General features: G+C 40.1%; 1 protein-coding gene across 14 annotated transcripts in view; it reads right to left on the minus strand.

Moving 5' to 3' along the window:
* Nucleotides 1-1,870: 1,870 nt before the first annotated feature.
* Mga (MAX dimerization protein MGA) overlaps nt 1,871-18,597 on the minus strand; it is a 137,810-nt gene continuing 121,083 nt past the window's right edge. For all 14 annotated transcript variants that reach the window (XM_045157278.1, XM_045157280.1, XM_045157279.1 and 11 more), the window contains 6 exons: nt 17,330-17,381; nt 13,209-13,415; nt 10,989-11,100; nt 10,230-10,463; nt 7,973-8,149; nt 1,871-5,762 (listed from right to left, as the gene is read on the minus strand). In XM_045157278.1, the coding sequence (XP_045013213.1) occupies nt 4,489-5,762; nt 7,973-8,149; nt 10,230-10,463; nt 10,989-11,100; nt 13,209-13,415; nt 17,330-17,381 (2,056 nt within the window). In that variant the 3' untranslated portion in view covers nt 1,871-4,488. The remainder of the gene's footprint in view (nt 5,763-7,972; nt 8,150-10,229; nt 10,464-10,988; nt 11,101-13,208; nt 13,416-17,329; nt 17,382-18,597) is intronic.

Below are 18,597 nucleotides of genomic sequence, written 5' to 3' on the forward strand. Positions count from 1 at the left end.
AAAAGCACCTCTGCAATCAGATGTAAAATAAAGATGGCTGGGCTGGAGAGTTGGCTTAGCGGTTAAGCGCTTGCCTGTGAAGCCTAAGGACCCCGGTTCGAGGCTCGGTTCCCCAGGTCCCACGTTAGCCAGATGCACAAGGGGGCGCACGCGTCTGGAGTTCGTTTGCAGAGGCTGGAAGCCCTGGCGTGCCCATTCTCTCTCTCCCTCTATCTGTCTTTCTCTCTGTGTCTGTCGCTCTCAAATAAATAAATAAAATAAAGATGGCTGCTCAACGAAAAACAAAAAAAGCATTTTGTACAGTGGCCTTTAAAGTATTATTTTTTTGTTTTTTTGGTTTTTCGAGGTAGGGTCTCACTCTGGCTCAGGCTGACCTGGAATTCACTATGTAGTCTCAGGGTGGCCTCGAACTCTCGAGATCCTCCTACCTCTGCCTCCCCAGTGCTGGAATTAAAGGCGTGCGCCACCACGCCTAGCCATTTCTTTCTTTTTTTAAAATTGATTTGATTAAAAGAGGGAAAGGGAGAGGCAGAGGGAGAGAGAGACAGATAGAATGGGTGCCCGAGGGCCTCCAGCCACTGCAAACAAACTCCAGACACATGCAACACTTTGGGTATTTTGCTTACATGGGTCCTGAGGAATTGAACGTGGATCCTTTGGTTTTGCAGACAAGTCCCTAAAGTGTAATTCTCAATCTACCTCATCCAATTTCATTTAAAATATAATCAGAAAAAAATACTAAACTTTGCCAAAAATAATGCATAGACTTGTACACTTTCATCTGTGTTCAAAATATTTTTAAGCCTTTTACACATAGACCTATCTATCATTAGGTATTTTATCCATAATCCTGATGGGGTAATTACATTTACCATAAAGTGAACACTTTGTATGAAGCTTATATAAGTGAACATGATCTGTCAGTGACCTTAAATAGAGCAGAAATAGCTCAATGTTTAAAGGACCAGTTAACATTTTGCCTTAAGAATATCTATTATCTTCAGTCAATATGAATGTGTTGATATCCTGCAAGATAACAACAGGTAACTGCCTTATTCAAAGGGGTACAATGAGGCTAACTTTTTGCATTAACAGAATGCCAAATATTTGTCATCAATATGTACAAATTTTGAAGCCCCCTCATAAGACATGCTACAAGGATTACACCACCTAAAACCTCCTCCAGACAATATGTCAAACACAAACAAACAAACAAAAAAACGCCAAAAACACCCCAAACTTTGAAGCCGGGCAATGATGGCACATGCCTTTAATTCCAGCATTGGGGAGGCAGAGGTAGGAGGATCACCATGAGTTCAAGGCCACCCTGAGACTACATACTGAATTCCAGGTCAGCCTGGACTAGAGTGAGACCCTACCTTGAAAAAAAAAAAAAAAAAAAGAGAGGAAGAAAAGATTATTTCAGTGCAGTGGTACCCTCTCTCTTGATGTCTGAGGGCATCAAGAATTCTCCAGCTGGGGCTAGAGATGGCTTAGTGGTTAAGGCACTTGCTTGCAAAGCTTAATGACCAGTATTCAATTCCCCAGTACCCATGTAAAACCAAATGCATCAAGTGGTGCATGTGTCTGGAATTCGTTTGCAGTGGATAGAGGCCCTGGTGCGGCCATTCTCTCTTTCTCTGCCAGACATGGTGATGCACACCTTTAATCCTAGCACTCAAGAGGCCAAGGCAGGAGGATCACTGTGAGTTCAAAGCCACCCTGAGACTACATAGTGAATTCCAGATAAGCCTGGACTAGAACGAGACCCACCTCACAAAAAACAAACAAACAAACAAAAAAAAAAACAAACAAAACTCCAACTGGGCACAAACCTCCCAACACCAAGTTCTGCTTTAGTAAGTACAACTGTTTTATTTCAGGTTTATTTGTCTTGCCTTTCCATCACCAGTCTTCTGTTTGTTTCTAAAAAAATAATCATTTTCAAAAGCAGAAATGAAAGATATATATTTAATATATAAAAGAAAATGCTAAATCTGACATAATTATATTCTTAAAAACATTCCATTTATTTACAGATGTATAAAAAGGCGAATTATTGGTCTACTGAGGTCATGCGCTTCTTTATAGAGTGAGAGTAAGAGCTGTCTTCCAAGTTCCTCAGATCTTCTCAACTTCTTTCATAATCATACATAGAATTCTCACAGATCAGTTTCTACTAGAGTAGAGTTTAAGGGTAAGAACCTGGGGGAAATTTTAGATTTCTGCAGGATTGTTCTGAAGATTGAGCCCTCCTCAAATTAACCCTGATAGCTCCAAAATCTATCTGGAGAACATTGTGTCTTGGGGGTTTATAATGATATCTGCAGTCTTTCATAAATACCTAGACTCATCCTTCCTTTCTTTGTACATCTCTTATAAACAAAGCCAAATATCTTCGGATCAAGAATTAAGCTTGACCCGTTTAGCCTATTTTTTTCTATTAAAAAAAAAAACAACAAAAACCAGGGTAGTCAGAAGCTAAAATGGTCCTTCTTTTCCTGAGGATTATTCACTCCCTTGCCGGTTTCATGTCTGACCCTACAAAGCCAGAAAGAAACATGGGGAAAGAGACAAGCACTCAAATAATGGGAAGCTGCTATAATGAGGGTTCAAGAACTAGCCTCTCTAAGGGCCATTACTAGCAAGGGAGACAGGTGCTGGACTTCCTGGCTAAGGCATTGGATGATATCTGTTGGGTTAAGGGGTAGAAAGGATAATGAAAAGCTGAAGTGCTGATGAGCTGTCCACAAAGACAAGTAGCACTAAACCAATAAAAAATTTGTTTCCATTGCATTTTGCAGTGGAAATTATGCCATCATTTCAATCCGTTGATTATCAGAGTTAATAGAAAGGGAATCAAACATGGAAGTAATAATTCACTGGCTAGCTCCACTCCAAAGTTGGTCTCATAGCCTAGGACTGAAGATAAGCTGAGTGGGACTTATTGGATAAAGAAGGCAGGGGATGTCTCTTACAGTATCACCCAGGCGCAGCCCAGGCACTGGAAGCACTTGTGTTAGTGTTTTACAACACAAGCAAATCCTGTCAGCAAAGACAGAACAGGGGTTACATTCCAAAATATAATTTTAGAAAGGCAAATTGCAGCAGCTAAATCCCAGTCTATACATTTTTCAGAATAGTGATTTATGCCCCCAGGAGTTTCCAAGAGACCCCTCAAGTGCACCAAATTATTTACAAACTAGATAGGAAACATTTCTATACTCAATACAAATCTCATCTTCTAGGTTGAAAACTTCAGCCTTTGAGAAATCTATGAAAACAACTATACAAAAATATAAATATCTTTATCTTTACAGACTGTCAGTCCTTCATACCCTGACAGCTAATGAGTGAAAAAGCTTTACATATCATTGAATCCATGATAGCAGATAAAAAATATATCTTGTAATTCAAATACTGCCGTACTTCCCTGGTAAAGAGTGCCTACTGTGACTTTCTTTATATCCTGTGCAGGTAATAGTGAATGAAACATTCTTCAAGCACCAGGAGGCTGGTTTGATTTGGGAAATAGCCAGCCCCATGAATTTTTATTTTGGCCATGGTCTCTGCTCTGGGAAAGAATGCCTTTCATTTCAGCTGTCTCTTGAGTGACATGATTTGGGAAGGGCTCTCTCTATATCCACTCGACTCCCTCCCCCCACAAAAAAAACAAAGAATCTCTAGCCCTATGGAACAATCTTTTCAACATCCCAAAGACAATGTGAGATACTTAACATCTCAAAACAGTCACATTAATAAAAAAGTTAAAAGCTTCTCTACTTTACCAGAAAGCTTAAATTTATAATTATGATTGAAAAGATAAGGGAATGAAAGCTATTTAGGATATGAAAGAGAAATCCTGCTGAATAAAACCCTTCACTTTGGTATTCCATGGCAGCCCCCGTCCTATCTATATCCCCCATTTTTTTTGGTGACATTGCCTAACTTTATAGCCTGGGTCAGACACAAACTCACAATTCTCCTGCCTTAGTCCGCCAAGTGCTGGGGTTACAGGTGTGTGCCATGATGCCCAGTGTTATCACTTCTTAGTACTAAAATATCAAGGAACACCTGTCTCTTCTGGATCTCTTTGCACAACTTCATCAAAATTCTTAAAATTTAGACCTAATCTAACAACTATCATCTATAGTTCTGTCCACAATAACCCCAGCCTCAAGCTTTTTTCAGCTTTTTCTCTTGGGGCATGGTGTGAATTAGTACTACTATGGAGCCAGAGTCTTATGATGAATTCCTTGGGAAAGAGGGATTGTATCTTCTTAGAGGATGGGGAGAGCCAGCACCACAAGTGAGGTAACACTTTTTAACATGATCAGAATTTCATAGTGTTTCTTATACCAGGGTCAACATCCTATCCTCTTTCTCCATCATTATCCATACATCATTAATGTCAAGGATGCCCCAAAATTAAATAGGCAAGATTCGATTTTCCCTCATAGCCTGGCTTCTGCCTGAGGATAAACAAGTTCACTTCCCTGCAGAATTTGGTGAAACCCCAGAGTTGCCCAACTTGGCTGCAACAGGTGCTAGTGTAGGCATCATCTTGCTTTCTCGACCTTCTTGGTCACTCCCTGCTAAGTTCATTTTGTGTCCAATTGACCCAACTTTGGCAGCTATAGGTGCTAAGCAAGGCATCACCTTGAGACTCTGACCATCTACATCACTGGGAGGATTAGGTACTTTTAAACCTAAAGGTGCCAACTTTGGCATAGGCCTCCACAAAGTATCTGCATTGCTGTTTTCCATGCCAGTCTTCATGTGTAGGATGGGAGGTGAGGACACATTTTCAGGTTCTGCAGGAAGGTCAGAAGTAATCTTCCCTCCATTGCTAGATTTTCTGTGGGAAGGGAGAGAATCCTTTACTTCAGAATCAATAACAATTTTAAGGACATCTGGTTCACAGGTTGTATCTACAAGTTGTTTTTCATTCTCAGAAAAGTCATCATCTTCCAGTTGCAAGAGGAGGGGGCTGATGGATTCACTCTCCTCTTGAACATCAGGCAACTCTTTCAAACCTAATCCCAAGTGTCCAACCTGGAACGTTGATCTATTCCCAGGAGAAAGTTTACTGATGAAAGCTCGCCGAGCATCTCCTGGGAACTCTGTATCCATAGAGCTGGGTAGTTCAGCCAAGTTAACAGAATCATCATTTAGTTGTTGGTTAAGGAAGGCAATCTCATTAAGCAGTGAAGTCAGTGTCTCATCGGTATCATCCTCATCTTCCATGTTAGTCAGTATTTCACTGGGATCAAGAGCTGCTTCCTCTATAGCTGATGCCACTTTCCTCAGTTCCGTCTCTATGCTTGAGTCCTTGAGATCTCTCATCTTTAATTTGTGAAACTGAGATTCCTTTGACTTTAGTCTCTCCCCTCTTAGTTCTCCCTCTTTCCATTTATACCGAGTCCCTCTCATATCACCAGAAATCTTTTTAGGTAATAATTCCTGTGCTTCCTGCATATTAGAAACATCAACTACTTGTGGGAAAGAATCTTTATTTGTCAAAAAAACTTGTGTGGGGCCCAATGCCATCCGGCCATCTCTGTGATTTCCTCTGGATGAGACTCTATCTGTATCTTCTAAGGAGTTATCTTCATTCCCTACAATCTGTCTCAGCTGGTCACATGGCTTGCCACCAGGAACTTCCTGAGGATATTTGCAGTCACCTATATCCACCAAATCTTCCTCTGTGGCCAATGATGTCACATTAACAATTCGTGGCATCATAAATAAGTCATCATTTTCTGAAAAATTGAAAAAAAGGGAAGATAATTTACTTAGATTTACAGTAACAAGAACCTCTCTTTCTTGCTTCCTCTATTTCCCCACCAATCATACCACATGACCATCTTAGGGAATTACATATACAAGACAAGCATTCTACCACTGAGTTACATATCCAGCCCTAGGGTGAATCAGGGTCTTGCTATGTAGCCCAGAATGGCCTCAAATTCACAATGACCTTGCCTCTGCCTCCTGTGTTGCTGGGATTACAGGTATGAGCCACCAAAAAAGCTCAGCTTGCCAAACTAATTCTTCACTTAGAGCAGAAATGAATGTACCTTGATTCTGTTTACCTAGTTATCTAAGAATTAAGTGAGAAATATGAAGCCAGGTGTGGTGGAACATGCCTTTAACCCCAGCACTCAGAAGACAGAGGTAGGAAGATCTCTGTGAGCTTGAGGCCAGCTTGGGACTACAGAATGAGGACCAGGTCAGCGGGCTAGAGTAACACCTTACTTTGAAAAAACAAACGAACAAACAAACAAATAAATAAATAAATAAAAATTTAAAGGGGGGGGGAGGGAGAGAGAGAGGGAGGGAGGGAACAGCTGAATGTGGTGGCACATGCCTTTAATCCTAGCACTCAAGAAGCAGAGGTAGGAGGATCACTGTGAGTTCCAAGGCCATCCTGAGACTACACAGTGAATTCCAGGTCAGCCTGGGATACAATGAGACCCTATCTTAAAAAATGAACAAACGGGCTGGAGAGATGGCTTAGCGGTTAAGCGCTTGCCTGTGAAGCCTAAGGACCCCGGTTTGAGGCTCGGTTCCCCAGGTCCCACGTTAGCCAGATGCACAAGGGGGCGCACGCGTCTGGAGTTCGTTTGCAGAGGCTGGAAGCCCTGGTGCGCCCATTCTCTCTCTCTCCCTCTATCTGTCTTTCTCTCTGTGTCTGTCACTCTCAAATAAATTAAAAAAAAAAAAAAATGAACAAACAAGGAGAAGGATGGAAATAAAGCTCTAGAGGCACCATAGTCAAAGAAATAGAGTGATACTCCAGAGTGGATTTGGTAGTAGACAGGAAACCTATGGCAACAAATTTTAATACTAGTGAAAATATCCCTTTACCTACAGAAATTCAGGTACCTGGTACCCAAAATCCCCAAATCACTTCCTTTTCAACTTGATTCTTATAAAAGGAAGTGATACTTAAAATGAATCAGTAATTCAGCACTAGTAATGTAGGAGTGCATTCATTTCCGAGTACAACACAAAACTGATATTCATCAACAGCAGAACTTCAAATATATACCCTTCAAAGTCCTATTTTAAAAAAATTCCCTCCCAACATCATCCTTTTACTCTGATTATATATATATATATATATATATATATATATATATATATATATATTTTTTTTTTTTTTTTTTTTTTTTTTTTTTTTGAGGTAGGGTCTCACTGTAGCCCAGTCTGACCTAGAATTCACTATGTAGTCTCAGGGTGGCCTCCAACTCATGGTGATTGTCCTACCTCTGCCTCCCAAGTGCTGGGATTAAAGGTGTGCACCACCACACCTGGTTGACATCTTTTTAATTCTTCACCTTGGGCTAGAGAGGTGGCTCAGCAGTTAAGGTTCTTGCCCTAATGACCTGGGTTTAATTTCCCAGTACACACAGAGCCAGATGCACAAAGTGGTGCATGCATCTGGAGTTCATTCCCAGCACAAAGAGGCCCTGGCACACCCATTCTCAAAATCTCTCTCTCCTTGCAAATAAATAAGTAAAAATATTTTTTTAAAAATTTCTTCACTTTTTTTTTTTGAAATTTCACTAGAGTTCAAAAAATAGTGCCTGTATTGGAGAAATTGCTTAGAAGTTAAGGCACTTGCCTGCAAAGCCTAACAACCAGAGTTTGATTGCCCAGTGTCCACATAAAGCCAGATGTACAAGGTGGCACATGCATCCAGAGTTTGTTTACAGTGGCAGGAGGCCATGACCCACCCATTCTGTCTCACTTCTCTCTGTCTCTCTGCTTGCAAATAGATAAATATATATAGTACCCAATCCCAAGGAATGCATCCCAATCAAGCTACAAGGAGGGTTATCATTTGCTATGGCAAATACTGACAGAGCAATTCTTTATCATTACAAATCACATTCAAAGGCTTCCTGTCACTGAGGTAACCAAAAATAACTTTTTATCACTACCCACAGGGGAGACCATCATGTACCTGACTGAGCCATAGTACTGCTTGCAATCTGAGGCTTCAAATCAGCTTCTAAGAGAGCAGGTGAAACAGTTACCACTGGTCCTGAGAATAGGGGACCTTTTAAGGTAAGCAATTGCCCTTGTGGAGTCATCACCAGGTTGGTAGAGGAGTGTGATATATTAGAGGGTAAAGCATTTTCTGTAAGGAAGATAAGAAATGAGTTATGGGTAAAGATCTTCAATTAGTGCTAGTGTAGTCCAGAAGCAGATATCCCTAAAACATGACTTGAAAATAAATAAAATTTAGGTAGAGAAACCAAACTTAGAATTTACTTTTTTGAACAAGTTTTCACTATTTGTCACCTCAGTAACTCTCCTGAGGTAGAGATTATGTGGAAACTCCGGGGAACAACTTTTTGAAGGCAGTGTTTCTGATCAGTCTTGATAGTGAGTCAAGATGATGGGATACACAAGTCTGTTCTCATGGCTTCCTTTCATGCACAAATATAACAAAGTACTTCATATTTCTAGACCTCAGTTCTTCCATATGGAAACTTAGTTAACTGCTTTCTTAAAAGTACTATCATTTGATTCTGTAATGTTAAATTTAGCTTGTAGGGATAGAGGGATGGCTTAATGGTTAAGGCGCTTGCCTGCAGGGTCAAAGGATCCAGGTTCAAATCCCCAGGACCAACATAAGCCAGATGCATTAGGTGGCTCATGCATCTGGAAATACTTATTTGCAGCAGCTAGAGTCCATGGCATGCCCATTATCTTCCTCCCTCCCTCTTTCTCTCTGTCAAATAAATAAATAAATATGTTTTCTAAAAACTAGCTTACAGACTGGAGAGATGGCTTAGCAGTTAAGGCGTTTGCCTGCAAAGCCTACAGACCTGTTCTACTCTCCGGATCACACATAACCCAGATATACAAAGGCGAGGCAAGTGCAAGGTCGCAAATGCCCACTAGGTGGCACATACATATGAAGTTTAATTACAGTGGCTGAGGCTCTGGCATGCCAATTGTCTCCTGTCTCTCTCTCGCTTTCTCTAAAAATAAACGAATAAGCAAAAAAAAAAAAAAAAAATTAGCTTATATATTCATCTGGTTAGATAAATCAGACTTTTTGATTCATACAATGGACTATCCTTAAAATAAAACAGGATACATGTTTCTCTAAGGATATAAGCAAAAACATAAATATAGCCTTACCTCCAAAATCAAGATTACAAACTTAAAAACTTTGCTCCTTAGTTAGTAACAAATGAAAAATCGAGCCTAATTCAACAAATTAAATCTTTCCTTAACAGCCTGTTGGGGAGGCTGGCTCCCAAGCTATTTTCCTGTCTCAGCCTCCTAAGAAGCTGGGACTATAAGAATATACTACCCTACCCAACTTAAAAATTAAAAAAAAAAATTCTCAGGCTTAAGAGATAGCTCAGCAGTTAAAGGCACTTTGCTTGTAAAGCCTGATGGCATCCATGTAAAGCCAGATGCACACAAGTGGCACATGTATCTGGAGTTCATTTGCAGTGGCATGCCTCTCAATCTCTTTTTCCTTTTTTTAGTTTTTCAAGGTAGGGTTTCTCTAGTCCAGGCTGACCTGGAATTCACTATGTACTCTCAGGGTGGCCTTGAACTCATGGTGATCCTCCTACTTCTGCTCCCAAGTGCTGAAACTAAAGGTGTACGCCACCACACCCAGCTTTCAATCTCTCTTTTTTAAAATCTCTGCTTGCAAATAAATAAAATGAAAAATTTAAAAAAACATTTATTTTAAATTTCAATTTATTTGTTTCAGCTAGATCCAAATTTTCTCAATTTATCAGCAGACATTTAAAAAAGTCAAGGGTTCACATATAAAACCTAAAAAGTTAAATATTTACTAAAAATAAGTACAGAATGCTATCAGAAATAGTCCTTATCTGTTAGAATGAATGAATAGTAACTTTTGTTCTTCCCTATGTAGGATCTCACTCTAGCCAAGGCTGACCTTGAACTCACTCTGTAGTCCCAGGATGGCTTCAAATTCACAGAAATCCTTCTACCTCTACTTCCTGAATGCTGGGATTCACACCCAGCCTGAACAGTAACTTCTTAGGATTATTAAATTGAGTTGCATAAAGCCCAAACTTCAAATCTAATGTAATTACATTTTTTTGCTTTTTAAAAACACTTAATTTTGATTCACATGATTAAAAACTATGGCCAAGAGAAGGCATTCAGTCCACTAAAATGATGTTTATCTACATTAAGGAAAGCAAAGATTATCTCCTTACCTGTGGCCTGGTCTCTTTTTCTAGCAAGAATCAAAGGTTTTCCCCTCCTGTTATTTATGAACACCTGTCCCAGGTCTACAGATGACGTAGAGGCTCCTTCCTGCTGTTTGCCAGTTCTGGGAGACACACCAAACTCATCTGATCCCATCTTCTTTTTCCTTTTTTGTGCCTCTAGTGCTTGTTGTTTGGCATAAATATATTCTAGCTTCTTCAAGACCACTTCTTCTGTCTTACCTAGAGGTTAATAGAGAATAAATGATCACTCTGCCCGACTTCACATAACAAGCAATAGAGTCAATTGAAATTCAGTTGATTTAACAATATGCCACAAAACTATGGAAGGCAAGAGTGACTACAGTTAAGAATATATATCAAAAGATAACCCAGTCAAAGATGACTCTTATAAACCTGAAACACCTAGGGAAGACTTTTCCTTGCTAAAGCAAATACTTATGTTCTCCATTCTTCTTCGTCTTTTTTTTTTTTTTTTTTGCCAAAAGTTGCATTTAATTACAATGTAACCCATGTTACAGATAAAAAGCTATACGAAGCCTGAAAAGGCCTATTACACAAATGTACAAGTACAGAGCTCATTTCAATGTTCTGCATCTCCTGTGCTAGCCAGGTCTAGTCTTGAGCTTTGAATAACCAGAACTGGCAATTGAGGGAGCTAAAACAGCTAAAATGTCATCTTAAAAGACAACAGGTCCTTGTAAAGAATAGTTATGTTCTTTATCAAAGAACATTTACATAACTCACCTGAAAGAGATGCTACCTTCCGTATTAAAATGTTCCGTTTTCGACTCAGGAGATTTTTCTGTCCTATCAATTTGTCTGCCTGATCTGTTAGTCCCTGAATTTCACTGAATGCCTAGAATAGAAAACAACATTATGTTAACTGATCACTCCTGAAAATAATTTTCCTACATAACTTCTGCAATAAAATTTTTAAAAATTTTTTTCCTTTTTTGAGGTAGGGTCTCACTTTAGCCCAGGCTGACTCTGAACTCACAATGATGCTCCTACCTGTGCCTTCCTAGTGCTGGGATTAAAGTTGTGCTCCATTAAGCCTGGCTACATAAAAAGTATTTTAAGTTCTATGGAAGATAGCTCAGTGGTTAAAGGTACCTGCTTGCAAATCCTCCAAGTCTGGGTTTAATTCCCCAGTACCCATATCAAGGCAAATGGAAAAAGTGGCACTGGAGTTCACTTACAAGGACAACAGCTCTTGCATACCCATACTTACTCTCTAAAATAACTAACTAAATAAATCAATCTTGGGGGTGGGGAGAGTGCTTGTGAAAACAATGTAAAATGAACATGGTAAGCAGTTAACCAGTTTTTTTTTTTTTTTTTACTTATTTGAAGGAAGGATAGTTCTGCCAACTGAAAACTTAAATTTGGGGCTGATGAGATGGCTTAGTGGTTAAGGGTGCTTGTCTGTGAAGCCTAAGGGCCCATGTTCAAATCTCCAGATCCCACATAAGCCAGATGCACAAGTTAACACAAGTGTGCAAGATCACACAGGTGATGCACAAGTCTGGAGTTTGATTAAGTGGCTGGAAGCCCCAGCATGTTGATTCTCTCTACCACGCATGAAAAAAAAAAGGCCATGGGCTGGAGAGATGGCTCAGCAGTTAAGGCACTTGCAGGGGAAGCCTAAGGATTCATGTTCAACTCTCCAGGTTCCACATAAGCAAGATACACATGGACATAGCATGCAATGTCACACAGGTGCACAAGGGGTGCACACATCTAATGTTCAACTGCTGTGGCTGCAGACCCTGGTGCACCAATTTTCTCTCTCTCTTGCATTAAAAAAAAAAAAGGCCAGTCTGTTGGCCTTTTCTAAAAAATAAATAAAAATAAATTTAAAAAAAATTTTAAAAGGCCAGTCTGTCAGGCTTACCTCAAAACAAAAAAAACAAAAAACTTAACTTTCAAACTGGGCTGGTCAAGGTAGTGCACGCCTTTAATCCCAGCCTGCTGGAGGCTGAGGTAGGAGGATCACCTGGAGTTCTAGGCTAGCCTAGGCTACAGAGTGGTTCCAGGTTAGCCTGGTCTACAATGAGACCTTACCTTGAACAGCAAAAAATGGGAAGAACTTAAATTTCAGTGAAAAGCTGTTCTGACTTAACATAATGACTTTTCCCTTAAGAAATTTATTAAGCATTTACTAGCCAGTACACATATACTTGTTTGTGAAATGGGGGTCTCATTCTATAGCCTAGGCTGGCTTTGAACTCATGGAAATCCTCCTACTTAAGTGCAGTTATTTGAATGCATCTCCCCTATAGACCCAGGTGTTTTTTTTTTTTTTTTTTTTTTGGTTGTTGTTTGTTTGGTTTTTTTTTTTTGGTGTTTTGAGGTAGGGTCTCACTCTATTTCAGGCCCACCTGGAATTCACTAGGTAGTCTCAGGGTGGCTTCAAACTCATAGAGATCCTCCTACCTCTGCCTTCCAAGTGCTGGGATTAAAGGTGTGCACCACACTCAGCTTAGACCCAGGTGTTTTATTAAAGCTTGTGACTTGGATTTCTAGCTGCCTGGGTAGAAGAGGTATCACTGGGGAAGGATCCTGGTATCTAGACCTAAGATGTGTTTGGGTACATACCTCAGTTCCAGGCCAAAGGTATGCAGAACAGTCTAAGCTCTGCCTAGGCCCCTGTTACTTGCTTTTTGGTGTGTGTGCTAGTGTAGTGTTTTGCTTACTACAGTTTTTCTCTCCTGCTTGGATGTATGGAAGCAGCTCTTCCACCACTAAATGGAACTACCCCCTGGATCTATAAGCTTGAAACAAACCCCTTCCTCCCATAAGCTGTGTCTGGTTGGATGTTTGTCCCAGCAGTGTGAAACTGACTACAGCATGAAGCCTCCCAAGTGGCAGGATAACAGGCCAAGAGCCAAATTAGCCAAGAGCCCCCACTTGTTAATATTCTTAGTCAAGTATGTATTTTTGTGATTTACAACACTTACTTACCCGAGTAAGAATAAGACTTTTAGAAACCTTGGAAGAATGAAGTAATCCCAATGTAATCTTCAATTTTTCAAAGAGATCCCTCATTTCACCACGCCGCCGCCGCTCATTGGCAGTATGTGTCCGGCGGTAATAGGCAAAAGCTTCTGTTTCTTTTTGTGGTTTGTCACTCCAATAATCATGTTTCAGTTTGGTAGAGATGGGTGTGGCCTGTCCAAACAAGATTGCCTCTTCAACATTTTCACATATACCTGCCCACGTCCTTCAACCCACATTGCACTTGCTATCTATCTCAAGAAACCCATCACTTTCTGTATGGATGGTCCTAACAGACTCTAAGTTGCACATCTTCTTACCAGTCTGCCTTTCCTCAAAATTTAATTTCCACCATGCCAACAGTATGAATGCTCCTATATACTAGTGTAGTCACATTGCTTTCTAGCCCAATTCAATTGGTTTGCAAATGAAGAACCAGAGCTGGGGTTGTGGGGAGAACTTATATAATTTATTTTTATTTGTATTAATTTCAGGACTGGAGAGATGGCTCAGAGGTTAAGGCACTTGTCTGCAAAGCCTAACAACCCAGGTATGATTCTCCAGTACCCACATAAAGCCAGATGCACCCATTCTCTCTTTCTTCTCTCTATATCTCTGCTTACAAATAAATAAGTACTTTTCAGTATATACATTACCATGACAAAAAACTAAAACCTTGATTAGTAGAAAACACACACACACACACACACACACACACACACACACACACAAATTTTTTCTCTCAATTTTTATTAACATTTTCCATGATTATAAAAAAATCCCATGGTATGGGCTGGAGAGATGGCTTAGCGGTTAAGTGCTTGCCTGTGAAGCCTGAGGACCCCGGTTTGAGGCTCGGTTCCCCAGGTCCCACGTTAGCCAGATGCACAAGGGGGCGCACGCGTCTGGAGGTCGTTTGCAGTGGCTGGAAGCCCTGGCACACCCATTCTCTCTCTCTCCCTCTATCTGTCTTTCTCTCTGTGTCTGTCGCTCTCAAATAAAAAAATAAAAAATGAACAAAAAAAATTAAAAAAAAACTCCCATGGTAATACCCTCCCTTCCCCAACCTTCCCCTTTGAAATTCCATTCTCCATCATATCCCCTCCCCATCTCGATCAGTCTTTTTTGTTTTGATGTCATGATCTTTTCCTCCTCTTATGGTGGTCTTGTGTAGGTAGTGTCAGGCACTATGAGGTCATGGATATCCAGGCCATTTTATGTCTGGAGGGACCAAGTTGTAAGGAGTCCTACCCTTCCATTGGCTCTTACATTCTTTCCTATATAAAATTTTTTTGGGGGAGGGTTCAAGGTAGGGTCTCACTCTAGTCCAGGCTGACTTGGACTTCACTAAGTAGTCTCAGGGTGGCCTCGAACTTATGACAATCCTCCCACCTCTGCCTCCCAAGTGCTGTGATTAAAGGAAAGTGCCACCATGCCCAACCTGAGATAAAAATATAATACTGTAAAACCTTTTGGGAAAGGACTGTCTGTCACTCATGTAAATCAACTTTCTCTCTAACCATTTCAAACTGGGATAAATTTCCCACACTGCAGAATACCACACACTTACATGCCATTGCATAGGCTTTTTTCTATATCTGGATTCTGTATCCCTCTCCCTCCCAATTCATAATAGAATTTTAAAACTTAACACTTAAGGGCTAGAGTGATGGTAAAAGCACTTGCTCCTCAAGAATGAGGGCCTGAGTTCATTCCTTAGCACCCATGTAAAAAATTCGTTACTATGATGCCTGCAACCCCAGGGTGGACTACAGGGACTCCTTGGTCAGCCAGCCTAACCAAACAAACAGGAGTTCCAGGCTTAGTAACAAACTATGTTTCAAGGAATTAAGGCACAAGAGAGACAAAGGATACCCAATGTCTTCCACAGAGGTGCGCGCGTACACACACGCACACACACACACACACACACGCTAACTCACTCCCACATACATCAAAAATAAAAAACTTAGCACTTGAAATTCCAGAGTCTGGGAGATGGCTCAGTCAGCAAAGTGCCTGCCCTGCTAGCACCAGAGTTTAGTTCCCAGCATCCACCAAGTTGAGCATGGAGCATGGAGCTTGTGCACGTAATCTCAGCATTGTGGATGCAAGACAGGACCTCTAGGGCTTCCTAGCTAGCTAGTCTAGCCGAATATGTGAGTTCCAGGTTCAATGTCAAACTTTCTAAAAATTCATAGAATGTGAATTTTCAGCTGGCTATCTCATGCCTATATTCTCAGTACCTGAGAGGTTAAGGATTTCTGTTAGTTTGAGGCCAACCTGGACTACAGAGACCCTATCTCATTCATAAACAATTAAAGGAAATATTTAGAATAAATTAAAGTTAAAATATGGTGATATATGAAAAATTACTATAATCATGTATTTCTCATTATCCCCCAAAGTAGATTAAACCCAAATTAACCATGCTAAGGTCTTTGGGAAAAACCAGACTTGAATGTCACTTTCAATACTACCCCGAACATTGTCTTTAAAATACTTAAATTAAGAAGACAGGGCTGGAGGGATAGCCTAGTGGTTAAGGTGCTTACCTGCAAAGCCTAAGGACCCTCCCCCCTTTTTTCTTCCGAGGTAGGGTCTCACTCTAGCCCAAGCTGACCTGGAATTCACTATGGAGTCTCAGTGGCCTCGAACTCATGGCAATCCTCCTACCTCTGCCTCCCGAGTGCTGGGATTAAAGGCGTGTGCCACCACGCCTGGCTAAGGACCCATGTTTGACTCTCCAGGTCCCATGTGAGCCAGACGCACAAGAAAGTATGCAAGGTGGCACGTGCATACAAGGTGGCACACATGTCTGGAGTTCAACTGTGGTGGCTGGAGTGATGCACCAATTCTCAATCTCTTGCTCTCTCTCATAAAAAAATTACAAGCTGGGCCGGGCGTGGTGGTGCATGCCTTTAATCCTAGCACTTGGGAGGCAGAGGTAGGAGGATCGCCATGGGTTCGAGGCCACCCTGAGACTCCACAGTGAAGTCCAGGTCAGCCTGGGCTAGAGTGAGACCTTACTTCAAAAAAAAAAAAAAAAAAAAAGAAAGAAAGAAAGAAAAAAATTACAAGCTGGGTATGGTGGCACACACCTTTAATCCCAACACTCGGGAGGCAGAGGAAGGAGGATCACCGTGAGTCTGAGGCCACCTTCAGACTACATAGTCAATTCCAGGTGAGCTTGAGCTAGAGTAAGAACCTACTCCGAAAAACAAAAAACAAAAGATATTACAATAAGGGCTGGGGAATGGTTTAGCGGTTAAGGAGTTCGTCTGCAAAGCCAAAAACCCAGGTTCAATTCCCAAGGACCCACATTAGCCAGATGTACAAGGGGGGCACACACATCTGGAGTTCATTTGCAGTGGCTGGAGGCCCTGGAATGCCCATTCTCTCCCCCCTCCCCTTTCTCTGTCAAATAAACAAAAATTTTAAAATGTTTAAAAATTATTAATAAAAGAAGACAGAATATCATGAAGTAAATTTTTTAATCAACTAAACTCTTTTCATTTCTATTGTTAGGACAAAGGTAAAACCTTGCTTAATTATGCTATCATGTTATTGGCCACTGACTACAGAATTTTAAAGGTTTATAATTTCATGGCTCTTTGAACTGCTGGCCATACTTTCAGAAATTTTTAGGTCACTGAAAATCATGAGCTTAGAGGCAAAGAATACTAGCTTGTTTTATACCAAGTCAATATAGTATTTGATTGTCCTGAAATAAACACATCAATTTTCTTTTGAGGTAGAATCTCACTCCAAGGCTGACCTGGAATTCACTCTACAGCCCAAGATGGCCTCAAACTCATGGCAATCCTCTTACCTCAGCCTCCTGAGTGCTGCCCTGTCTGGCTACCACATCCATTTTAAGTTCTTTCAACAAGTCTATCCTTTGGGAGTAGAATCAAGAGGCAAAAATGGCACTGAATAGTTTAACTTTGTTGAAAGGGACAAGTTAGAAAAAATGAAAGAAACAAACAAACAAACAAAAAAAACAAGATCTGATGTTGTTTCCATCCCAAGGCAAATGTTATCAAACTTAGTGAGTAAGTAATTATCATTAAATATATTCTAAATACCTTTTGACTCTTTTCAGCAGATTTTTCATCTGTAGAGAGATAGTTACGGCACCTAAAAAAAGAACACACATTACTTTTCAGTGTCCTACTGAAATTCAATAATCTCAGATTATTTCACACCATCTCTAGTTGTCTAAATTGTCTAAAACCAGTGCAATGTATACTATGTTATCCAACAGTATACTTTATTTCTCTAGTGTCCAAATAGTCACCAAAACTAAAAAAAAATTTCAATCCTGAAACATTTTAGACATACAAAACTGTACAAACAGATATATTATAAACACATGTATGTGCCATTCAGCCTTAAAAAATTCAGTGAAAACAGAGATTCTTTGTATAATCTACTCAATCACACTACCTTTTTTCCATAGGTATATACTCAAAAGTTTAAATACATATCATCCCTTTTAAAAAGGGATGGCTTAGCAGTTACAGCATCAGCCTGCAAAGCCAAAGCATCCAGGTTGGATTCCCCAGGATCCACGTTAGCCAGATGCACAAGGGGGCACACGTGCCTAGAGTTTGTTTGCAGTGGTTTGGGGCCCTGGCGTGCCCATTCTCTCTTTCTCTGTCAAATAAAAGAATGTTTATTTCTAAACAAAAGTATTATAGCATTTTCAGTATTTCAGAAATGGACATGTTTCATTCGACAGTATGTTTATACACAGTTCTAGATAAATTATTTAAAAAAGAATTTTCTTTATTTTTTTTGCAAAGAATGCTAGGGTTAAGTTGTTTCTAGAGCCTCATAACCAACACTGTTGCAGTATAGTCCCACTATGCATATATAGGAGTTTTTCTAGTCTAAGAGTAGACTTCCTAGATTTGAAATTTCTGTAAATGCAACATGCACTCCAAAGTGGTAATAATGATTTCCATTCCTACCTGTGGAATATGGACTCATACTGTTTTACATTTAGGTAATAGCACTATGAAAATTCCCCCATTTTTGCCAGTCTTATGAGTATAAATGGGTAGAGTCACTGTGGTCAACATGCATTTCCCTAATTACTTGAGAAGTTTAACAAATTTGCATGTGCTTACTACTGGTTTTCCAGATTTCCTGATTCATAAACTGTCTTATAATATACAGTACTTTTCTAAAAAGCTAGCCTTGAACTCTTGACAATCCACTAGCCTCAGCTTTCTCAGTGCTGAGATTATAAGTATCAGCCATCATGCCTGGCTTTGAATCATCTTTACTTTCACAGACTTGCAACAATTTTTCATATCCTTGATATTAAACCTTTGTAAGTTATATACAT

The sequence above is a fragment of the Jaculus jaculus genome, chromosome 8, assembly GCF_020740685.1.
Source record: "Jaculus jaculus isolate mJacJac1 chromosome 8, mJacJac1.mat.Y.cur, whole genome shotgun sequence".
In the NCBI taxonomy this organism is placed as follows: Eukaryota; Metazoa; Chordata; class Mammalia; order Rodentia; family Dipodidae; genus Jaculus; species Jaculus jaculus.